General features: G+C 45.6%; 1 protein-coding gene across 1 annotated transcript in view; it reads right to left on the bottom strand.

Annotated features, from left to right (window-relative positions):
- LOC141073083 (uncharacterized) overlaps positions 1-26231 on the bottom strand; it is a 70502-nt gene that overhangs the window by 7835 nt on the left and 36436 nt on the right. The window contains exons 5-8 of the mRNA XM_073560412.1: positions 20193-20290; positions 20036-20114; positions 19830-19927; positions 19591-19708 (exon numbers count right to left, since the gene is read on the bottom strand). Of these exons, the coding sequence (XP_073416513.1) occupies positions 19591-19708; positions 19830-19927; positions 20036-20114; positions 20193-20290 (393 nt within the window). The remainder of the gene's footprint in view (positions 1-19590; positions 19709-19829; positions 19928-20035; positions 20115-20192; positions 20291-26231) is intronic.

Raw genomic sequence — 26231 nt, 5'->3', positions numbered from 1 at the left:
GCTCATAAAAATGCTTGAAAAAAACGCAGCAGTTGTATGCTTTTGTATGCGTTTTTTCAATGCGTTTTTTTGCGGGAAAAACGCGCTGCAAAAAAAAGCAAGTGTGAAACTAGCCTAAGTGTTGTTATTCCATATTGCTTCCAGAAAATTGGGTACTGCAAGTTTTTGAGGTGTGGAAACTCGGGATTATCCCATAACTGAGACTCTCCCATTTGGTCAGTGAATTTTATGATATGCTTACTTTCTCGCCAAACTATGTGCAAACAATAAACCTTGTGGTGGCCTATATGATCCTTTTAATATTGCCCATGGTGTCTTCCCATCTTAGAAGTGTCTAAGATGAGCCTCTGCATTAGCAAGTCTGCCCCCACCTATCAACTGCTTCAAGTAACGTATCTGACCAGCCAGATAATGCAAAAGAATGACAGGTACTGCATATGTACCCTGGTTTTTGGGTCTCTGCAGAGATCCAATACTTAATTTGGGCCTTGATGATTCCCATATGAATGATGTCACTTAGGCTTCGCAAACCCGCCACCTTACCAGCGGTGAACTGACAGCATGGGAAAATGTTCAGAAACTTTCCCACGCTAATCAGTTCATCTCCGGTCAGGCGGGGAGGCTGCACAGGCAGCTTTTCCTTCATTCTTCTGTGGTTTACAGCCAGGCCGGTTGCATTAGCACCGCTCCCGGTTGTAAATTATTTAACTCCTTCAGATTGATTGCAGCGTGGGACATGACTGTAAGGCGGACAGGTATGGGATATTGTTGCCTTTTTATTTTGGATTTTTTTTTACGGGAGAACGATGGCTTCGCTTGAATTGGGAGATAGAGAAAGATGGAAAAAGTGTATGTTTATTTCATTAAAAGTCTTTATTCTTAATGGCTTTTTTTTAACCCTTTCAGACAAGTGGATTAATAATGGATAGAGTCATATGTTAAAGTTTGGGCACCCCTATTAATGTTAACCTTTTTTCTTTATAACAATTTTGGTTTTTGCAACAGCTATTTCAGTTTCATATATCTAATAACTGATGGACTCAGTTATATTTCTGGATTCAAATGAAGTTTATTGTACTAACAGAAAATGTGCAATCTGCATTTAAACAAAATTTGACCGGTGCAAAAGTATGGGCACCCTTATCATTTTCTTGATTTGAACACTCCTAACTACTTTTTACTGACTTCCTGAAGCACTAAATTGGTTTTGTAACCTCATTGAGCTTTGAACTTCATAGCCAGGTGTATCAAATCATGAGAAAAGGTATTTAAGGTGGCCACTTGCAAGTAGTTCTCCTATTTGATTCTCCTATGAAGAGTGGCATCATGGGCTCCTCAAAACAACTCTCAAATGATCTGAAAACAAAGATTATTCAACATAGCTTTTCAGGGGAAGGATACAAAAAGTTGTCTCAGAGATTTAACCTGTCAGTTTCCACTGTGAGGAACATAGTAAGGAAATGGAAGAACACAGGTACAGTTCTTGCTAAGCCCAGAAGTGGCAGGCCAAGAAAAATATCAGAAAGGCAGAGAAGAAGAATGGTGAGAACAGTCAAGGACAATCCACAGACCACCTCCAAAGACCTGCAGCATCATCTTGCTGCAGATGGTGTCACTGTGCAACAATACAGCGCACTTTGCACAAGGAGAAGCTGTATGGGAGAGTGATGCGAAAGAAGCCGTTTCTGCAAGCACGCCACAAACAGAGTCGCCTGAGGTCTGCAAAAGCACATTTGGACAAGCCAGTTACATTTTGGAAGAAGGTCCTGTGGACTGATGAAACAAAGATTGAGTTGTTTGGTCATACAAAAAGGCGTTATGCATGGAGGCTAAAAAACACAGCATTCCAAGAAAAACACTTGCTACCCACAGTAAGATTTGGTGGAGGTTCCATCATGCTTTGGGGCTGTGTGGCCAACGCCGGCACCGGGAATCTTGTTAAAGTTGAGGGTCGCATGGATTCAACTCAGTATCAGCAGATTCTTGATAATAATGTGCAAGAATCAGTGATGAAGTTAAAGTTACGCAGGGGATGGATATTTCAGCAAGACAATGATCCAAAACACCGCTCCAAATCTACTCAGGCATTCATGCAGAGGAACAATTACAATGTTCTGGAATGGCCATCCCAGTCCCCAGACCTGAATATCATTGAACATCTGTGGGATGATTTGAAGCGGGCTGTCCATGCTCGGCGACCATCAAACTTAACTGAACTGGAATTGTTTTGTAAACAGGAATGGTCACAAATACCTTCATCCAGGATCCAGGAACTCATTAATAGCTACAGGAAGCGACTAGAGGCTGTTATTTTTGCAAAAGGAGGATTAATGTCACTTTTATGTTGAGGTGCCCATACTTTGGCACCGGTCAAATTTTGTTTAAATGCAGATTGCACATTTTCTGTTAGTACAATAAACCTCATTTGAATTCACATCAGTTATTAGATATATGAAACTGAAATAGCTGTTGCAAAAAACAAAATTGTTATAAAGAAAAAAGGTTAACATTAATAGGGGTGCCCAAACTTTAACATATGACTGTAGGTGTCTTATTGACACCTCTCCATTACTAACTAGGCATAATGTCACCTTATAATAGCAAGGTCACATTAACCCCTTATTAACCCATATGCCACCCGCTACAGGGCAATAGGAAGAGAGAGGGTAAGTGCCAGAATTGGCGCATCTTACAGATGCGCCTTTTCTAGGTAGCTGGGGTCAGATTTTTTTAGCCAGGGGCGGCCAAAAATACTGGTCCCTCTCTAGGCTACTAATATCTGCCCTTAGTCACTGATTTGCCCTCTCTGGCGGAGAAAATTGCGCGGGAGCCCACGCAAGTTTTTACCGTGAATTAATCCTTTAATTTAACACCTACAGCTCCAAAATTTTACATACATACATTACTTACATTATTAGTGAGGGACATATATAAATCTAATGGATATGCAATGGTTTACTGTATGTAAACCATGTCTCATATCCTGTCGGGTTCTGTATTGATTTTACAGATGCCAACAATTGAATTATCACCTATTCTGCTATCTATATCTATATGAAACATAAATAGACAGTGCCTTGCGAAAGTATTCGGCCTCCTGGAACTTTTCAACCTTTTCCTACATATCATGCTTCAAACATAAAGATACAAAATGTAAATTTTTGGTGAAGAATCAACAAGTGGGACACAATTGTGAAGTTGAATGACATTTATTGGTTATTTTAAATTTTTGTGGAAATTCAAAAACTGTAAAGTGGGGAGTGCAATATTATTCGGCCCCTTTACTTTCAGTGCAGCAAACTCACTCCAGAAGTTCATTGTGGATCTCTGAATGATCCAATGTTGTCCTAAATGACTAATAAGGATAAATATAATCCACCTGTGTGTAATCAAGTCTCCGTATGAATGCACCTGCTCTGTGATAGTCTCAGGGTTCTGTTTGATGCACAGAGAGCATCATGAAGGCCAAGGAACACAACAGGCAAGCCCGTGATACTGTTGTGGAGAAGTTTAAAGCCAGATTTGGATACAAAATGATTTCCAAAACTTTAGACATCCCAAAAAGCACTGTGCACGCAATCATATTGAAATGGAAGGAGTATCATACCACTGCAAATCTACCAAGACCTGGCCGTCCCTCTAAACTTTCACCTCAAACAAGGAGAAGACTGATCAGAGATGCAGCCAAGAGGCCCATGATCACTCTGGATGAACTGCAGAGATCTACAGCTGAGGTGGGACAGTTTGTCCATAGGACAACAATCAGTCGTACACTGCACAAATCTGGCCTTTATGGAAGAGTGGCAAGAAGAAAGCCATTTCTCAAAGATAGCCATAAAAAGTGTCATTTAAAGTTTGCAACAAGCCACCTGGGAGACACACCAAACATATGGAAGAAGGTGCTCTGGTCAGATGAAACTAAAATCGAACTTTTTGGCAACAATGCCAAACGATATCTTTGGCGTAAAGGCAACACAGCTCATCACCCTGAAGACACCATCCCCACTGTCAAACATGGTGGTGGCAGCATCATGGTTTGGGCCTGCTTTTCTTCAGCAGGGACAGGGAAGATGGTTAAAATTGATGGGAAGATGGATGGAGTCAAATACAGGACCATTCTTGAAGAAAACCTGTTGGAGTCTGCAAAAGACCTGAGACTGGGACGGAGATTTGTCTTCCAACAAGACAATGATCCCAAACATAAAGCAAAATCTACAAAGGAATGGTTCACAAATAAACGTATCCAGGTGTTAGAATGGCCAAGTCAAAGTCCAGACCTGAATCCAATCGAGAATCTGTGGAAAGAGCCGAAAACTGCTGTTCACAAACGATCTCCATTCAACCTCACTGAGGTCGAGCTGTTTGCCAAGGAAGAATGGGTGAGAATTTCAGTCTCTCGATGTACAAAACTGATAGAGACATACCCCAAGCGACTGCAGCTGTAATCGCAGCAAAAGGTGGCGCAACAAAGTATTAAGTTAAAGGGGCCGAATAATATTTCACGCCCAACTTTTCAGTTTTTGAATTTCCACAAAAATGTAAAATCACCAATAAATTTTGTTCAACTTCACAATTGTGTCCCACTTGTTGATTCTTCAGCAAAAATTTACATTTGGTATCTTTATGTTTGAAGCATGATATGTGGGAAAAGGTTGAAAGTTCCAGGGGGCCGAATACATTCGCAAGGCACTGTATATACGTGTGTCAATGACATTATATATATACCTATTCTATGTGTATACATGTATTCTATTTATTCTATTTTAACCTGTCAGTGTGACTTTACAGTATGGTGAGCTGAATTGCCGGCTTTTCTAAAGGACACCGGTGCGTATTTCTCGCAAGTCGCGAGCATGGTCCGTGTAATCCGTTTTTTTCTCGCACCCATAGATTTGCATTGGCGAGTCTTGGCCGTAATACGGTTAAAATTGCTGCATGTTGCGATTTCATCTCCCGAGATTTCAGTGCCGAGATGTCCGTCTGCGCATGCGCGGCGGCCATTTTCCAGGAAGAAAGCAGGCATGGAGCGACAGAGACCCCCCCACGCTGAACGGGACAGAGCGCGGCGGCGGCGGTGGGGCGGAAGAAACCACCGGGGGACAGGAGCGCGGCGGTGGCGGACAGCGCAGCGGCAGCATCAGGGCACAGAGTGCCACGGCAAGTACCCTCAGAACGGGACAGAGCGCGGCGATGGCGGCAAACACCGGGGGGACAGAGCGCGGTGGTGGCGGTAAGAACCGGGGGAGAGCGCGGCGGTGGTGGCAAGCAGGCACCGGGGGACAGCGTGGCGGTGGTGGCAAGCACTGGGGGACAGAGTGCGGCGGTGGTGGCAAGCAGGCACCGGGGGACAGAGCGTGGCGGTGGTGGCAAGCATCAGGGGACAGAGGGCGGCGGCAGTAACAGACACCGGCAGCGGCACGCTGCACATCAAAACACCCCCTCATCCCAGCAGCAATGTTCCACTCCGGCCTCCTCCATCACCACCCCTGGAAAGCAATAAGACGCATGGATTATAAGATGCACCACCATTTTATTAAAAATAAAGTTTTTTTCCTATTTTTCTCCTCAAAATTTGGGGTGCGTCTTATAATCCGGAGCGTCTTATAAAGCGAAAAATACGGTAAGTCTATTTAGAGAAAAAAAAGTTTTCTCTGCGCTTTTTCCTGTGAATGAATCAGGTATTCCCTATTATGGAAATCACCATGATCTGCTATAAATACCGCCAATTGATCTGTTATACTGTCATGTTCTCTAAGGGATAGGCAAAATGGATTTATGCGGAATCTCTTAGGTCTGTTAAGGCCACCTAGATGAAGGTATATCACCAATGAAGCGTGAGCCGACACTACCTTAGGGGAATACTCAATTGTACTCAGATCCGAAAATGCAGCACTATTCCCAAATAAGTGATCTAATCTAGATAAGCATTGAGCGGCCGGAGGGTATAACAGGAGAATTCATTCTTAAGTGGATGCTGCTGCCTCCATAAATCAATCCAGCCCATCTCCGAAAGTATGGAAAGTAGTGGTGTCCTGATTACCAGGCCTAGAATTTGCAGCGCTCATTCTATCTAAATGTACATTGAGAACCATATTAAAATCACCCATATATAACATCCTGGCACCGGATACTGCGATACAAAAACCGCTGCCTGTTGGAGTACATCCATCTTGGCTGGTGGTGGGTTGTAAATATTGAGCAACACATAGGGCACCAGATCTATAAATGCGTGTATAAAAATAAATCTACCCTCCGGGTCCTTTTTGACCACTTGATCCGACCATCTCAGTGATTTGTGCACAATAGTGCCTACCCCCCAAGAGTACGACATGTGTGCAGCATGCTTTTGCCATTGTATCCATGGTTTATTCATTCTGGATATACTGTCTGGGTTTCCTGAAGGCATATTATCTGTGCCTGTGCTTTACGTATCTGAGAGATCACCATACTCCTGTCATGATTCTATGGTAGGCTTGGGACTGGGGCACCAGGGGTTAATCATTGTGGCCTCTTTCTGGATCTGGGAAGGCTTTTTATACCCTCAGGTTGCGCAAATCCTTGTCAGTTATACGCCTGCCCTCGGCTGAGTTAAGATGAACCCAGTGTGCCTGGCCATAGAAATACAACTGGGGATGCCTATAAACTTCCCAACACTTAAGTATAGGCGCACGGTGGCTCAGTGGTTAGCGCTGCAGCCTTGCAGCGCTGGGATCCTGGGTTCGAATCCCACCAAGGACAACATCTGCAAGGAGTTTGTATGTTCTCCCCGTGTTTGCGTGGGTTTCCTCCGGGCACTCCGGTTTCCTCCCACATTCCAAAGACATACTGATAGGGAATTTAGATTGTGAGCCCCATCGGGGACAGTGACGATGATGTGTGCAAACTGTAAAGCGCTGCGGAATTTGTTAGCGCTATATAAAAATAAAGATTATTATTATAAGTAGAAACTTATATTCTTTTCTATCTATCCGAACCACTAATAACAGTTACAATAGATGCAATGCATACCCCTAACATAATCTCTTCACAAAAGGCACCTACAGAATTGTTGGTCCAACCACCCAGTTTTTGCCGAACCTGAAGGGTAACCGGGTTTTCAGGCCAGGGACAGAGATGTCAGCACCCGCAGAAATGGGTACCTCGCCACCATCCCGATACGGATTCTTAAAAATCTCCTTCAGCCTTTCCTAGAAATATTAACATGGGGAGGTATATAATCAGATCATGAACCCCATCTTTTCGATATACACTGCTGCCACTCCTCCTGTGTAATATATTCAGAGGGGGTTAAGACATCTTTTAATTAACCAGTACATTAACTTCTCAACAAACCAATAGTCAGATATAAAATTCAGAGAGATATTCCAATTCGTCATTCCAATGACCCCCATACAGATATGGATAGAACTATCACCAGCAGAAGCTTACAGGGATCAAGGCAATAATCTCCATCTGAAATATAAAGATCAGTTCTCGTACCATAATCTTTCCCATATTAACATGCACGGTCATTACTGCTTCTGGCGACTCGCTCTCCTGGAAATCCACTCCTCTGCTTCCGCTGGATTCTGAAAGAAAGTTACCCTCTCACCATCTACTCCCCTTAGCAGGCTGGGTCCGCCATTGAATAAATCACATTGGGACATTTCAGAAGTCTCTTAATTGATATAAATGAGGCTCGTTTCTGCAAATCCACTGAAAGATCCGGAAACAACATTACAGTGGCATTTTCAGGTGTAATCACTTGGGCCTTCCGTGCCAGTTGTAAGATGTAATCTCTGTCTTTCCAGTTAAGGAATCTGGCCAGTAGGGGTCTAGGAGGATCCCCCCGGAGGATTCGGTTTCCAAGGTACACGGTGTGCCCTCTCCACCGCATATGCAGCAGAGAAGGTGGCTCCTGGAAATAGATCACGTATCCCACTTTTCCACAGTCACTGGGATTACTTCCTTCTGCCCTTTCGGGCAATCCAATATGTGGACATTGTTTGGCCTCAGTCTGTTCTCTAAATCATCCTGTTTTTGTACGCACATTTCCATTTTTTGTTCTGTCACTCGGATACGTCCTGGTAAAGGCGCCGTTTGGTCCTCCAGACTCGAGATTCTGTCCTCCACCTGTCGATCTTTCTCTTCCAGATTTGACGTCATTGCGGAGTAGCCCCAGATCAGCGTTAACCTCTTCAATTTTCCCAGTCAGGGAAGCCGTGCTGCTTTGAATGGCAGCTGCTGTGCGGACACCTGTTTCAGAGTGGGTTCTGAATCTAGATCATCTGGTTCTAGCAACATTGAGGTCTCTCCTTGAGGGTTTCTGAGTAGTTGTGGAGTGGTTCCCTGTGGCATACGTCTTCAGCTCGTCAGCTGCAGATTGTGACTTATTAGGACTCATAGTGCTTTCCCCAAGATATGCATGCAATGTGAGAGAAAGTCCTACAACTGGTTATTCAGTATGTATTTACAGGAGAATGTTAGTGGCTCGGATATTGAAAATTACGAGGGGTACAAAGTCATTTTCCTATTCAGTTTTACTGCATAATTAGGTGCAACAGGTACAAGTACAGAGGGAAGGGGGGGAGGGTGTTAGATTTCTTCTCCTTCTTTAACCTGTAAACTCCAATACCTTTGCTGCAGCCAAACCAGTTAGTCAGGTAGCTTCCCCAGCCATTCCAGGATCCTGTGCTTGCATCTCTGTGACTCTCTCATCTGGCTCCAATGCCTCCTCCACGTGTCAGAGAGATCCCCAAGATGGCTGCCACACCTCAGCTCCGTTCCAGCCACCAGCGGCAACTTGTCTCCGGGGGGTCTGGACTTCAGCACCCAGCTCCCAGGCGCCCTCCACAGGTCTCTCACCGCCTCCAACTCACCCGGGAAGCGACCAGCAGGTGAACAACTGGCCGTGTAGTGCAGATGCAGGACCGCTCTCCTAGATTCCGAGCTCCGGGACAAATGTGGGCTCGACAGTCCCGCCGGCTCCCTGGTGCATCCTCACACCGTTCTGCTGTTTACAAGGCAGGAGCCTGGTATTTGTTAAAAATCTGGGGAGAGCTCGGCGCTGCATGTCTGCTCTCTTCAGTGTCTTGGCCAGGCACCCCGCTCAGGAAGACTGTACAGGGGTTTATGGTTAATTATTCTAATTACCGAGATAATGACTTTTGGGTTCTCATTGGCTGTAAGCTATAATCATCATCATCACCAGAAATAAACCCGTGACATAGATCACTCTGTGTGTAATGACTATAGAATATAGGAGACTCACTTTTTGTAGTGAAGAACTGAAATAAATTCACTTTTTGCTGATATTCTAATTTTGTGAGAAGCACCTGTATATATGATGAACGTTCAGTCATTTCTCAGTCTCAAGGTGGAGGGTCGTTTTATAACTAAACTTGTGTAGCACATGAATAGGAAAAAAAATAAACAAACAGCAGAATAAAGTTGATAGAGTTAGGTAATAAGATCTATATATATAAAATTGAGTGTGTGTGTGTGTGTGTGTGTATCACCAACCAATCATAAAGCATCTTTCATTTCACCAGTTCTGTTTAAAAGAAGCTGAGCTGTGATTGGTTGCTATGAGCAACAGTTTTCCCACTCAACAACACCTCAGAAGACACTGACCGGGTGGGAGAAATCTAGCATAAGCTTCCAGCCATTGTCTGCCCCCCAGAAAGGAGCAGAGAGCAAATGACAGAAAAAAATTCCCCCCTCCTGTGCCCATATACCCAAGCATCCTCCATCCCATAGGCACATCTTCCCTCTTAAAGGGATCTCCGGTATGGAAGTTAGGGCAATTCCCTCAGCGCTCTGATACTGACCCCAGGATTCTATTAAAGGGATCCCTGGAATGGAAGTGAGGGCAAATCCACTCTGCGCTTTGGTACTGACCCCAGGTCTTTCTTAGGCTGGTTTCACACTAGTTTTTTTGCGCTGCGTGCGTATACATGCGCAATGCGCCCCTATGTTTAACATGGGTGCGCATGGTCTAGCGTTTGCACGCGTTTTTGTGCGCATGCGTTTTTTGAGATGTGCGCCGGACGCACCCTGTTGCATTTTTTGTGCGCCCAACCTGTGTAAAAAAAACGCATGTGCTCTCATGCACACGGAATGCGCAAAAAAAACACATTACAGTCTATGGGAATGCTGGCGTGCACATGGACATGCGCACGTCAGCGTTTAAAAACGCATGCGTTTTAAGAGTCAATATGGCTACAAACTGGTTAAACCGCATGTGCATAAAATAAGCAAACGCATGCAAAACGCTTGATGCATTTTTTGTATGCGTTTGGACTGCACACGCAGCGCAAAAAAAACGCTAGTGTGAAAGAAGCCTTAAAGGGATCTTCAGTATGGAAGTCAGGGCAAATCCACTCAGCGCTCTGGTTCTGACCCCAGGCCTCTCTTAAAGAGATCCCCAGTATGGAAGTTAGGACCGTTCCACTCAGCACTCTGGTTCTGACCCCAGGCTGACGGGATGATGTGGGATATTAGGGGTAGTAGTCCGGTGGCTCTGGCTGATGAGATGATGTGGGATATTGGGGGTAGTAGTCCGGTGGCTCTGGCTGACGGGATGATGTGGGATATTAGGGGTAGTAGTCTGGTGGCTCTGGCTGACGGGATGATGTGGGATATTATGGGTAGTAGTCCGGTGGCTCTGACGGGATGATGTGGGATATTAGGGGTAGTAGTCCGGTGGCTCTGGCTGATGGGATGATGTGGGATATTAGTGGTAGTAGTCCGGTGGCTCTGGCTGATGGGATGATGTGGGATATTATGGGTAGTAGTCCGGTGGCTCTGGCTGACGGGATGATGTGGGATATTAGGGGGAGTAGTCCGGTGGCTCTGGCTGATGGGATGATGTGGGATATTATGGGTAGTAGTCCGGTGGCTCTGGCTGACGGGATGATGTGGGATATTAGGGGGAGTAGTCCGGTAGCTCTGGCTGACGGGATGATGTGGGATATTAGGGGTAGTAGTCTGGTGGCTCTGGCTGACGGGATGATGTGGGATATTATGGGTAGTAGTCCGGTGGCTCTGACGGGATGATGTGGGATATTAGGGGTAGTAGTCCGGTGGCTCTGGCTGATGGGATGATGTGGGATATTAGTGGTAGTAGTCCGGTGGCTCTGGCTGACGGGATGATGTGGGATATTAGGGGGAGTAGTCCGGTGGCTCTGGCTGATGGGATGATGTGGGATATTATGGGTAGTAGTCCGGTGGCTCTGGCTGACGGGATGATGTGGGATATTAGGGGGAGTAGTCCGGTAGCTCTGGCTGACGGGATGATGTGGGATATTAGGGGGAGTAGTCCGGTGGCTCTGGCTGATGGGATGATGTGCGATATTAGGGGTAGTAGTCCGGTGGCTCTGGCTGACGGGATGATGTGCGATATTAGGGGTAGTAGTCCGGTGGCTCTGGCTGACGGGATGATGTGGGATATTAGGGGTAGTAGTGCGGTGGCTCTGGCTGACTGGATGATGTGGGATATTAGGGGTAGTAGTCCGGTGGCTCTGGCTGACGGGATGATGTGGGATATTATGGGTAGTTGTCCGGTGGCTCTGGCTGACTGGATGATGTGGGATATTAGGGGTAGTTGTCCGGTGGCTCTGGCTGACGGGATGATGTGGGATATTAGGGGTAGTAGTCTGATGGCTCTGGCTGACGGGATGATGTGGGATATTAGGGGTAGTAGTCCGGTGGCTCTGGCTGACGGGATGATGTGCGATATTAGTGGTAGTAGTCCGGTGGCTCTGGCTGACTGGATGATGTGGGATATTATGGGTAGTTGTCCGGTGGCTCTGGCTGACGGGATGATGTGGGATATTAGGGGTAGTAGTCTGGTGGCTCTGGCTGACGGGATGATGTGGGATATTAGGGGTAGTAGTCCGGTGGCTCTGGCTGACGGGATGATGTGGGATATTATGGGTAGTTGTCCGGTGGCTCTGGCTGACGGGATGATGTGGGATATTAGGGGTAGTAGTCTGGTGGCTCTGGCTGACGGGATGATGTGCGATATTAGGGGTAGTAGTCCGGTGGCTCTGGCTGACGGGATGATGTGGGATATTAGGGGTAGTAGTCTGGTGGCTCTGGCTGACGGGATGATGTGGGATATTAGGGGTAGTAGTCCAGTAGCTCTGGCTGACGGGATGATGTGGGATATTAGGGGTAGTAGTCCGGTAGCTCTGGCTGATGGGACGATGTGGGATATTAGGGGTAGTAGTCCGGTAGCTCTGGCTGACGGGATGATGTGGGATATTAGGGGTAGTACTCCGGTGGCTCTGGCTGACAGGATGATGTGGGATATTAGGGGTAGTAGTCCGGCAGCTGTGACGGGATGATGTGGGATATTAGTGGTAGTAGTCCGGTGGCTCTGGCTGACGGGATGATGTGGGATATTAGGGGTAGTAGTCCGGCGGCTGTGACGGGATGATGTGGGATATTAGTGGTAGTAGTCCGGTGGCTCTGGCTGATGGGATGATGTGGGATATTAGGGGTAGTAGTCCGGTGGCTCTGACGGGATGATGTGGGATATTAGGGGTAGTTGTCCGGTGGCTCTGGCTGACGGGATGATGTGGGATATTAGGGGTAGTAGTCCGGTGGCTCTGGCTGACGGGATGATGTGGGATATTAGGGGTAGTAGTCCGGTGGCTCTGGCTGACGGGATGATGTGGGATATTAGGGGTAGTAGTCCGGCGGCTGTGACGGGATGATGTGGGATATTAGGGGTAGTAGTCCGGTGGCTCTGGCTGATGGGACGATGTGGGATATTATGGGTAGCAGTCCGGTGGCTCTGGCTGACGGGATGATGTGGGATATTATGGGTAGTAGTCCGGTGGTTGTGGCTGACGGGATGATGTGGGATATTATGGGTAGTAGTCCGGTGGGTCTGGCTGACAGGATGATGTGGGATATTATGGGTAGTAGTCCGGTAGCTCTGGCTGACGGGATGATGTGGGATATTATGGGTAGTAGTCCGGTGGCTCTGGCTGACGGGATGATGTGGGATATTATGGGTAGTAGTCCGGTGGCTCTGGCTGACGGGATGATGTGGGATATTATGGGTAGTAGTCCGGTAGCTCTGGCTGATGGGATGATGTGGGATATTATGGGTAGTAGTCCGGTGGCTCTGACGGGATGATGTGGGATATTAGGGGTAGTAATCCGGTAGCTCTGGCTGATGGGATGATGTGTGATATTAGGGGTAGTAGTCCGGTGGCTCTGGCTGACGGGATGATGTGGGATATTAGTGGTAGTAGTCCGGTGGCTCTGGCTGACGGGATGATGTGGGATATTAGTGGTAGTAGTCCGGTGGCTCTGGCTGACAGGATGATGTGGGATATTAGGGGTAGTAGTCCGGCGGCTGTGACGGGATGATGTGGGATATTAGTGGTAGTAGTCCGGTGGCTCTGGCTGATGGGATGATGTGGGATATTAGGGGTAGTAGTCCGGTGGCTCTGACGGGATGATGTGGGATATTAGGGGTAGTTGTCCGGTGGCTCTGGCTGACGGGATGATGTGGGATATTAGGGGTAGTAGTCCGGTGGCTCTGGCTGACGGGATGATGTGGGATATTAGGGGTAGTAGTCCGGTGGCTCTGGCTGACGGGATGATGTGGGATATTAGGGGTAGTAGTCCGGCGGCTGTGACGGGATGATGTGGGATATTAGGGGTAGTAGTCCGGTGGCTCTGGCTGATGGGACGATGTGGGATATTATGGGTAGCAGTCCGGTGGCTCTGGCTGACGGGATGATGTGGGATATTATGGGTAGTAGTCCGGTGGTTGTGGCTGACGGGATGATGTGGGATATTATGGGTAGTAGTCCGGTGGGTCTGGCTGATGAGATGATGTGGGATATTATGGGTAGTAGTCCGTTGGCTCTGGCTGACGGGATGATGTGGGATATTATGGGTAGTAGTCCGGTGGTTGTGGCTGACGGGATGATGTGGGATATTATGGGTAGTAGTCCGGTAGCTCTGGCTGACGGGATGATGTGGGATATTATGGGTAGTAGTCCGTTGGCTCTGGCTGACGGGATGATGTGGGATATTAGGGGTAGTAGTCCGGTAGCTCTGGCTGATGGGATGATGTGGGATATTATGGGTAGTAGTCCGTTGGCTCTGGCTGACGGGATGATGTGGGATATTATGGGTAGTAGTCCGGTGGCTCTGGCTGACGGGATGATGTGGGATATTAGGGGTAGTAGTCCGGTGGCTCTGGCTGACAGGATGATGTGGGATATTAGGGGTAGTAGTCCGGCAGCTGTGACGGGATGATGTGGGATATTAGTGGTAGTAGTCCGGTGGCTCTGGCTGACAGGATGATGTGGGATATTAAGGGTAGTAGTCCGGCGGCTGTGACGGGATGATGTGGGATATTAGTGGTAGTAGTCCGGTGGCTCTGGCTGATGGGATGATGTGGGATATTAGGGGTAGTAGTCCGGTGGCTCTGACGGGATGATGTGGGATATTAGGGGTAGTAGTCCGGTGGCTCTGGCTGACGGGATGATGTGGGATATTAGGGGTAGTAGTCCGGTGGCTCTGGCTGACAGGATGATGTGGGATATTAGGGGTAGTAGTCCGGCGGCTGTGACGGGATGATGTGGGATATTAGGGGTAGTAGTCCGGTGGCTCTGGCTGACGGGATGATGTGGGATATTATGGGTAGCAGTCCGGTGGCTCTGGCTGACGGGATGATGTGGGATATTATGGGTAGTAGTCCGGTGGTTGTGGCTGACGGGACGATGTGGGATATTATGGGTAGTAGTCCGGTGGCTCTGGCTGACAGGATGATGTGGGATATTATGGGTAGTAGTCCGGTAGCTCTGGCTGACGGGATGATGTGGGATATTAGGGGTAGTAGTCCGGTGGCTCTGGCTGACAGGATGATGTGGGATATTATGGGTAGTAGTCCGGTGGCTCTGGCTGACGGGATGATGTGGGATATTAGGGGTAGTAGTCCGTTGGCTCTGGCTGACGGGATGATGTGGGATATTATGGGTAGTAGTCCGGTAGCTCTGGCTGATGGGATGATGTGGGATATTATGGGTAGTAGTCCGTTGGCTCTGGCTGACGGGATGATGTGGGATATTATGGGTAGTAGTCCGGTGGCTCTGGCTGACAGGATGATGTGGGATATTATGGGTAGTAGTCCGGTAGCTCTGGCTGACGGGATGATGTGGGATATTATGGGTAGTAGTCCGGTAGCTCTGGCTGACGGGATGATGTGGGATATTATGGGTAGTAGTCCGGTAGCTCTGGCTGATGGGATGATGTGGGATATTATGGGTAGTAGTCCGTTGGCTCTGGCTGACGGGATGATGTGGGATATTATGGGTAGTAGTCCGGTGGCTCTGGCTGACGGGATGATGTGGGATATTATGGGTAGTAGTCCGGTAGCTCTGGCTGACCGGATGATGTGGGATATTATGGGTAGTAGTCCGGTGGCTCTGGCTGACGGGATGATGTGGGATATTATGGGTAGTAGTCCGTTGGCTCTGGCTGACGGGACGATGTAGGATATTATGGGTAGTAGTCCGGTGGCTCTGGCTGATGGGATGATGTGGGATATTAGGGGTAGCAGTCCGGTGGTTGTGGCTGATGGGATGATGTGGGATATTAGGGGTAGTAGTCCGGTGGCTCTGGCTGACGGGATGATGTGGGACATTAGGGGTTGTAGTCCGGTGGCTCTGGCTGATGGGATATTATAGTGAATGTGGCTATGCGGAGTGGGCGGGGCTATACACTCAGCTTTAAATATATAGATATAATCATTATAATTTGTCATAACTAACCGTAGTTAGTTACTATGCCCGGGCAGCGCCGGGCTCTTCCGCTTGTGACAAATAAAACTCATCAAACACAAAGAAGCTTCTCATACAGCTAATAAATATTGGCTCCTGGAATTCAGCGCACATAAGGAAACAATTCCCAATAATAAAAAAAAACACATTTGAAAGGTTGACTCACCAAAACCCTGACTAATGCACTAGCAGGATGCAGCAGACCTCCATTGATAAAGGCTTAGGGCGGCACAGGTGCAACCCACTGATGAGAACAGCCAGTCACCCAAGAGGGTCTGGCTGCCTAGTGGAAAAAATGCACACAAATAGGGCTTGCATAGGACATCAGTCACACGGGTAAGTGTGGTGCAAAGTGTCTGAACAGCCTATTAATGACGCCCATAGTATTAGCAGGCGGGCTGCTCAGCACTATATGTATGCATCACAGAAAAAACCAAGCCAACATGAAGAGGTCTAGCTGCATCCAGCAAAAATGATAAAAAGTGCAAAAAGATAAAAGATATGGAGGTCTGCTGCATCCTGCTAGTGCATTAGTCTGGGTTTTGGTGAGTCAACCTTTCAAATGTGTTTTTTTTTTTTAATTATTTTTTCCTTATGTGCGCTGTTCAGATTTAGTGTTAGGGACTCACAAAATTTGGGGACCCTTGACGTTGGGTTGTGAGCTTCTCTGCTTTGGCCAAAATAGTAACTAATACCCCACATCTTTTATCTTTTTGCACTTTGTATCATTTTTGCAGGATGCAGCTAGACCTCTTCATATTGGCTTGGTTTTTTCTGTGTGATGCATATATATAGTGCTGAGCAGCCCGCCTGCTAATACTATGGGCGCCATTAATAGGCTGTTCAGACACTTTGCACCACACTTACCCGTGTGACTGATGTCCTATGCAAGCCCTATTTGTGTGCATTTTTTCCACTAGGCAGCCAGACCCTCTTGGGTGACTGGCTGTTCTCATCAGTGGGTTGCACCTGTGCTGCCTCAGCCTTTATCAATGGAGGTCTGCTGTATCCTGCTAGTGCATTACTCAGGGTTTTGGTGAGTCAACCTCTCAAATGTGTTTTTTTTTTCTCCTGGAATTCAACAATGAAAAACAGACAGAGGGGTTTTCCAACTGAAAAATAGAGGGGTATTCCTGTATCAGAAAACCTCTGTCCCCCTTCTGTTTGTTAAAATAAAAAAGGCAACCTGTGCTTTATTCCACCTCATTGGGTCCAGAGCGGAGGCTCCGGCACTGCTATTTACGTGTCTAACAACTAATTAAAAATGCTGTGGATTTGCCGTTGTAAAAATCTGTGCGGATTCTTCCTCTCTTGGCAGAAAACGCAGTTGAAAATCCTCACGGATTTGATGTGGATTTTTCATACGGATTTGTGTGCGTTTTGTAAGCTAAATAAATATATATTATTTAACAAATAAAAAGAATTGTGATGTCATTTCCTTGTCCAACCTCTTCTTTTACATTCTCCAGTGAAGACCATAATAGCATTACATACCATGTTCAAATATAATGTTTACACACAAAACAAATATAAGTGAATATAATATATATATATATATATATATATATATATATATATATATATATATATATATATAATATTGCCAAGCCCGAGGTTTAGTAATGAACATATTAAAATGGTGCATAAAGAATTAAATAAACACAAACACAAAATCTGCATGAAACGCAACATCTGTTTAATTTTCAAAAATAAAAAAAATTGCGTGGGCTCCCTCGTAATTTTCTTAACTAGCAGGTGCAAAGCCGACGGCTGATGTTAATATTTTGGGAAGGAGCAATAGCCATAAGGGTTCCTAGGTTATTAATATCAACTCACAAATGTTTGTATAGCCTTTACTGGCTAGTTTACAGGGGAACCCCAGAAAAAAGTTGACATGGGGTCCCCCTTTAAAGTCGAAGCTGCAAATGCTAGGCTGACAGCTGCGGGCTGATATTAATAGCCTGGGAAGGGCCATGTATATTGGCACCCCCCAGGCTAAAAACATCAGCTCTCAGCTGCTCCAGAAATGGTGCATCTTATAGATGCGCCAATTCTTGCACTTAGCCTTGCTCTTCCCACTTGCACTGTAGCGGTGGCAAGTGGGGTAATATTTGTGGAATTGATATCACCTTTGTATTGTCCGATGACATCAAGCCCATGGATTAGTAATGGAGAAGCTTCTATAAGACACCTATCCATTACTAATCCTATACTTATATGGTAAATAAAGATATAGCCAGAATAAAGTAATGTAAATAATAATCACACAGACTCCTTTATTGAATCTTAATTAAACCATTCTTATTGCATCATCTAACTCCCGACTCCCCTGATCTTCTGCAACAAAAATAAAATAATAAACCAACAAAAATACTTCCTGTCCGACGTAGTCCATTTAACGAGTGTCCCTCGACGATCTCACTTGCAGAACAGTCACATCGGGAGATGTGACTGTTCTACCAGGCCTCCGGTGATACATTGACAGGAGATAAACGCTCCTGCAGTGCATCAGAGTTCATCGGAGCTCGTGCTCTCACTTTACAGCACTACCGCTGCGTGAGAATTTTCTCACGCAGCGGTGCTGCAAGTGACAGCACGAACTCCACTGAACTCTCGGTGGTGGAGTGATACACTGACAGGAGGTAATCCTCCCGCAGTGTATCACCGAAGACCCTGTAGAACTTTCACATAAGATCGCCGTGGGACACTCGTTATTAAGTGGACTACGGCGGAAAGGTAAGTATATGTTGGTTTATTATTTTATTTTTGTTGCAGGAGATCGAAGGAGTTGGGGATTAGGTGTTTGGTGAGTATGAATTTTTTTTTTTTTAACTACTGAACAGTCACCGGATGATGAGACTACTATCCCATCATCGGCTCATGCTGTCACTGGTATATGTGACAGTAGACATAACCGGATGGGAGAAGTCCCATCAGACGATGCCTGCCTACACACAGACACCCGCAGACACACATAGACACCCGCAGACACGCACGTCTTCTCCGCCCACACACTTTTCTTCCTGCCTTTCTGCGTTTTTCTCACGCATATCCGCAGCAAATCTGCAAACCTTTTTACACCTGCAGTTTTGCTGTGGATTTGACTGACAAAATGGAAGTCAATGGATGTAGAAACGCTGCAGATCCGCAAAAAGAAATGACATGCTCCGGAAAATAACACGCTGCGAATCCGCGCTGATTTTTCCACAGCATGTGCACAACCAATTCTAGATTCCCATTGATTAACATTGGTTGGGCACTACATTGCGGATTTGGTGCAATTCTGAGCGGAAAAAACGCTGCGGATCAGCAACGTGTGCACATAGCCTTACTATTGCTCTTACTTATTATCGTCTGGAATATTGCAACTCTCTACTAATCGGTATTCTTCTCACTAAACTCTCCCCTCTCCAATCCATCCTGAATGCATCAGACAGGGTCATATCCCTCACCAACTGCTACACCGATGCCTCTACCCTGCATCAGTCGTTGCACTAGTTACCCATCCACTACAGAATTAAATATAAACTTATCACTCTCAGCCACAAAGCGCTCCAGGATGGAAGGAATATTAACAAAGGTAAAGGAAAACTAAATCTGTGCTTCCTAAATCATTAGAGGTGTGAAGGCGGCCCTGTTATTCATCGGTGCACCGCCGGACTCTAAACCAGAGGCCACGCCATCACCGGATGCTTCTGTTGTGATGTGAACAGCGGATAAAGCTTCACTGCACTGGACACTTCACACAATATCACACACCAGTCATCATCATCATCACACAACGGTCATCATCACATACCTGTGGAAACATCTACTGAAATTTCCTCCTTCCCATCACTCACACGTGGTTGATTCCCCCTCATCATCACTTCTTCTTCTGTCTCATCCTTCACTTTAATCCTAGTCGGATCTTCCTCCTGATTTATCAGATGTAACAATCAGCAAAATACAAGAAACCACCAAAATCTGTGACACCTATGACCTCGATCAGAAATGTCCCCCATATGCAGATCCGGTACAGGACTCAGCACCGTCTACCTGATGATCCTCCGGGATGTTGTGATTCTCCTCTGGACAGTCCTGGGAATACAAAGGATGGGGACATCTCTCTGGTGGATTTCTCCTACTGGAAACATCTGTAAAAAAAACACACAGTGATGGGATAGATTGTGTCATGCGATGATAAGATGATGGGAGTAGTAGTAGGTGACCACAGCACAGACATGACAGTCTCCCCTCCTCACCCTGCTGATCGGCCCATATTGCGATCTCCTCTTGCGCTCCATGTATAACCTCAACCTTAATATCAATCAGATCTTCACCCTAAAAAGTAAAATGGAAGATGAGCTCAGGTCCCATCACTTCATGGTCAGATGTTGTGGGGGCTTCAGTGTCATCTACCTGATGATCCCCCGGGATGTTGTGATTCTCCTCTGGACAGTCATGGGGATACAGAGGATGGGGACATCTCTCTGGTGGATTTCTCCTCCTGGATCCATCTGTGGAGACACACAGACTGAATACATGACCTGCCGTGTATCTATACAGCTGTTTGAAAAAGTGTTTGCCCCCGTTCCCATTATTCATTTCATGTTTGTGACACTTAAATGTTTCAGATCACCAAACAAATGTAAATATTAGACAAGGATAACACAAGTAACCACAAAATGCAGTTTATAAATGAAGGTCTTTATTATTAAGGGAAAAAGAAATCCAAACCTACAGAAAAAGTGATTGCCCCCTAAACCTAATAACTGGTTGGGCCGCCCTTAGCAGAAACAACTGCGATCAAGTGTTTATGATAACTGGTAATGAGACTTTTACAATGCTCTGGAGGAATTTTGGCCACTTATCTTTGCAAAATTGATGTAATTCAGCTACAATGGAGGGTTTCAGAGCATGAACCGCATTTTTAACCCCTTCCTGACATGAGACGTACTATCCCGTCCATGGGACCCGGGCCCCTATGCCCATGGACGGGATAGTACGTCTAGCGCGATCAGCGGCGCCCACGTGGTGAGCGCCGCTGATCGCGGCCGGGTGTCAGCTGATTATCACAGCTGACACCCGGCACAATGTGTCAGGGGCGGTCACGGACCGCCCCCGACACGTTAACCCCTTGCACACCGCGATCAAACATGATCGCGGTGTACCGGGGGTTAAAGGGAAGCATCGGCAGGGAGGGGGCTCCCTCCGTGCTTCCCTGAGCCCCCCACGGCAGCGCAATGTGCAGCGCTGCTGCCGGGGACTCCTTTCCTCCAGGCCCCCGGATCCAAGATGGCGACGGGGGCCTTCGGGGGCCTGAGGAAGCTGGCTTCCTCAGTGCCTGCAAAGCGCAGGCAAGAGGAAGTCTTCTGCAGTGCCTGTGTCAGATCGCTGATCTGTCACAGTGATCTGTGATGTGACAGATCAGCTATCTGTCACAGGACAGTGATGTCCCACCTGGGACTATTTAATAAAGTAAAAAAAATAAAATAAAAAAAAGTGTTAAAATAATTAATAAAAAAATCGCCAAATAAATTAGAAAAAAAAAAAAAAATATTCCCCCAATAAATCCATTTTTTGGAAATAATAAAAAAAAACAATAAAAGTACACATATTAGGTATTGCCGCGTCCGTAATGACCCGCCCTATAAAACTGTCCCATTAGTTAACCCCTTTAGCGAACCCCTTAAAAAATAAAAAACGAAGCAAAAAATAATGATTTATTATCATACCGCCAAACAAAAAGTGTAATAACGCGCGATCAAAAAGACGCATATAAATATCCATGGTACCGCTGAAAACGTCATCTTGTCCCGCAAAAAACGAGCCGCCACACAGCATCATCAGCGAAAAAATAAAAAAGTTATAGCTCACAGAATAAAGCGATGCAAAAATAATTATTTTTTATATAAAATAGTTTTCATTGCATAAAACCGACAAAAACATAAAAAAATGACATAAATGAGGTATCGCTGTAACCGTACTGACCCGAAGAATAAAACCGCTTTATCAATTTTACCGCACGCGGAACGGTGTAAACGCACCCCCCCCAAAAGAAATTCATGAAACGCTGTTTTTTGTTCATTCTGTGTCCCAAAAATAGGAATAAAAAGCGATCAAAAAATGTCACGTGCCCGAAAATGGTACCAATAAAAACGTCAACTCGTCCCGCAAAAAATAAGACCTCACATGACTCGGTGGGTCAAAATACGGAAAAATTATAGCTCTCAATATGTGGTGATGCAAAAACTATTTTTACAATAAAAAGCGTATTTTAGCGTGCGACAGCTGCCAAATATAAAAACCGCCATAAATAGTAAATCAAACCCCCCATTATCACCCCCTTAGTTAGGGAAAAATAATAAAATTAAAAAAAAAAGTATTTATCTCCATTTTCCCGTTAGGGCTAGGGTTAGGGCTAGGGTTAGGGTTAGGGCTAGGGCTCAAATTAGGGTTAGGGGTGTGTTGGGGTTAGGGTTGGAGTTATAATTGGGGGGTTTCCACTGTTTGGGCACATCAGGGGCTCTCCAAATGCAACATGGCATCTGATCTCAATTCCAGCCAATTCTGAGTTGAAAAAGTCAAATGTTGCTCCTTCCCTTCCAAGCTCTGCCATGCGCCCAAACAGTGTTTTACCCCACATGTAGGGTATCAACCTACTCAGGACAAATTGCAAAACAATTTTTGGGGTCCAATTTCTCCTGTTACCCTTAGGAAAATAAAAAATTGGGGGCAAAAATATCATTTTTGTGGAAAAAAATGATTTTTTTATTTTCACGTCCGAGTGTTATAAACTTCTGTGAAGCACTTGGGGGTTCAAAGTCCTCACCACACATCTAGATAAGTTCCGTGGGGGGTCTAGTGTCCAAAATGGGGCCACTTGTAGGGAGTTTCAATAGTTTAGGTACATCAGGGGCTCTCTAAACGCACATGACACCCGCAGACCATTCCATCAAAGTCTGCATTCCAAAACGTCACTGCTTCCCTTCCGAGCCCCGACGTGTGTCCATACAGTAGTTTTCTCCCACATATGGGGCGTCAGCGTACTCAGGACAAATTGGACAACATCTTTTGGGGGTCCAATTTCTCCTGTTACCCTTGGGAAAATGAAAAAATTGGGAACTAATTGATCATGTTTCTGGAAAAAATACGATTTTTTTATTTTCATGCCCTGGCATTATAAACTTCTGTGAAGCTCTTGGGGGTTCAAAGTGCTCACCTCACATCTAGATAAGTTCCTTAGTGGGTCTAGTTTTCAAAATGGGGTCATTTGTGGGGGGTTTCCACTGTTTAGGTACATTAGGGGCTCTCCAAAGGCAACATGACACCCACAGACCATTCCATCAAAGTCTGCATTCCAAAACGTCACTACTTCCATTCCGAGCCCCGACGTGTGCCCATACAGTAGTTTTCTCCCACATATGGGGTATCAGCATACTCAGGACAAATTGGACAACAACTTTTGGGGTCCAATTTCTCCTGGTACCCTTGGGAAAATAAAAAAATGGTGACTAAAAGATCATGTTTGTGGAAAAAATACGAATTTTTTATTTTCACGCCCGGGCGTTATAAACTTCTGTGAAGCACTGGGGGGTTCAAAGTGCTCACCACACATCTAGATAAGTTCCTTGGGGGGTCTAGTTTACAAAATGGTGTCATTTGTGGGGGGTTTCCACTGTTTAGGTACATTAGGGGCTCTCCAAAGGCAACATGACACCCGCAGACCATTCCATCAAAGTCTGCATTCCAAAACGTCACTACTTCCCTTCCGAGCCCCGACGTGTGCCCATACAGTAGTTTTCTCCCACATATGGGGTATCAGCATACTCAGGACAAATTGGACAACAACTTTTGGGGTCCAATTTCTCCTGGTACCCTTGGGAAAATAAAAAAATGGTGACTAAAAGATCATGCTTGTGGAAAAAATACGAATTTTTTATTTTCACGCCCGGGCATTATAAACTTCTGTGAAGCACTGGGGGGGTCAAAGTGCTCACCACACATCTAGATAAGTTCCGTAGGGGGTCTAGTTTCCAAAATGGTGTCATTTGTGGGGGGTTTCCACTGTTTTGGTACATCAGGAGTTTTCCAAACGCGACATGGTGTCCGATCTCAATTCCAGCCAAAAACGTCAAATGGCGCTGCTTCCCTTCCGAGCTCTGCCATGCGCCCAAATAGTGGTTTACCCCCACATGTGGGGTATCAGCGTACTCAGGACAAATTGCACAATAACTTTTATGGTCCTGTTACCCTTGGAAAAATAAGAATTGAGGGTGAAAAGATCATTTTTGTGGAAAAAATATGATTTTTTAATTGTATGGCTTTATGTTATAAACTTCTGTGAAGCCCATGGGGGTTCAAAGTTCTCACCACACATCTAGATAAGTTCCTTAGGGGGTCTAGTTTCCAAAATGGTGTCATTTGTGGGGGGTTTCCACTGTTTTGGTACATCAGGGGTTTTCCAAACGCGACATGGTGTCCGATCTCAATTCCAGCCAAAAACGTCAAATGGCGCTGCTTCCCTTCCGAGCTCTGCCATGCGCCCAAATAGTGGTTTACCCCCACATGTGGGGTATCAGCGTACTCAGGACAAATTGCACAATAACTTTTAGGGTCCTGTTACCCTTGGGAAAATAAAAATTGGGGTGAAAAGATCATTTTTGTGGAAAAAAATGATTTTTTAATTGTACGGCTGTACATTATAAACTTCTGTGAAGCCCTCGGGGGTTCAAAGTTCTCAGCACATATCTAGATAAGTTCCTTGGGGGGGTCTAGTTTCCAAAATGGGTCACTTGTAGGGGGTTTCCACTGTTTAGGTACATCAGGGACTCTCCAAACGTGACATGGCGTCCAATCTGAATTCCAGCCAATTTTGCATTGAAAAAGTCAAACGGCGCTCCTTCCATTCTGAGCTCTGCCATGCACCGAAACAGTGGTTCCCCCCCCACATATCAGGTATCTGCGTACTCAGGACAAATTGCACAATAACTTTTGCAGTCCAATTTCTCCTGTTACCCTTGGTAAAATAAAAAAAAATTGAACCTGAAGTATTTTTTTTATGAAAAAAAGTTAGATGTTCATTTTTTTTTAAATATTCAAAAAAATTCCTGTGACGCACCTAAAGGGTTAATAAACTTCTTGAATGTGGTTTTGAGCACTTTAAGGGGTGCAGTTTTTAGAATGGTGTCACTTTTGGGTATTTTCTATCATATAGACCCCTCAAAGTGGCTTCAAATGTGATGTGGTCCTAAAAATAAAATGGTGTTGTAAAAATGAGAAATCGCTGGTCAACTTTTAACCCTTATAACTTCCTAACAAAAAAAAATTTTGGTTCCAAAATTGTGCTGATGTAAAGTAAACATGTGGGAAATGTTAGTTATCAAGTTTTTTGTGTGCCGTATCTCTGTGATTTAAGGGCATAAAAATTCAAAGTTGGAAAATTGCGAAATTTTCAAAATTTTCGCCAAATTTCCATTTTTCTCACAAATAAACGCAAGTTATTTGAATGAAATTTTACCACTAACATGAAGTACAATATGTCACGAGAAAACAATGTCAGAATCACCAGGATCCATGGAAGCGTTCCAGAGTTATGACCTCATAAAGGTACAGTGGTCAGAATTGTAAAAATTGGCCCGGTCATGAACGTGCAAACCACCCTTGGGGGTGAAGGGGTTAAAGGTCATGCCACAGCATCTCAATCAGATTAAGGTCAGGACTTTGACTAGGCCATTCGAAAGTCTTAATTTTGTTCTTCTAAAGCCATTCAGTGGTGGGCTAATGGTGTATTTTGGATCATTGTCCTGTTGCATAACCAAAGTGGCCTTCAGCTTGAGATCACAAACAGATGGCCGGACATTATCCTTCAGGAATTTTTGGTAGGCAGCAGAATTCATCGTTCAATTTATCACAAGTCTTCCAGGTCCTGAAGCAGCAAAACAGCCCCAGAACATCACACTACCGCCACCCTATTTTACTGTTGGTATGATGTTCCTTTTCTGAAATACTGTGTTACGTCTACGCCAGATGTAATGGGACATACATCTTCCAAAAAGTTCAACTTTTGTCTCATGAGTCCACAGAGTATTCTCCCAAAATTGTTGAAGTTCATCAAGATGTTTTCTGGCAAAACTGAGATGAGCCTTTATGTTCCGATTGCTCAGCAGTGAATTTCGTCTTGAACTCTGCCATGCAGCCCATTTTTGCCCAGTGTCTTTATTATGGTGGAGGAGTTATGATCATTGACCTTAACTGATGCAAATGAGGCCTGCAGTTCTTTGGATGTTGTTGTGTGTTTTTTTGTGACCTGTTAGATGAGTAATTGCTGTCCTCTTTGGGTAATGTTGGTCAACCGGCCACTCCTGGGAAGGGTCACCACTGTTTCATGTTTTCGCAATTTGTGGTTAACTGCTCTCACTGACAGACTGATAGATCTCAATTACTTTGTTTCTCATT

The sequence above is a fragment of the Dendrobates tinctorius genome, unplaced genomic scaffold, assembly GCF_039654945.1.
Source record: "Dendrobates tinctorius isolate UK_male_01 unplaced genomic scaffold, ASM3965494v1 ptg000296l, whole genome shotgun sequence".
Taxonomy (NCBI): Eukaryota; Metazoa; Chordata; class Amphibia; order Anura; family Dendrobatidae; genus Dendrobates; species Dendrobates tinctorius.
Note: the sequence above shows the minus strand (reverse complement) of the source record. Positions and strands in the feature narration are given on the sequence as shown.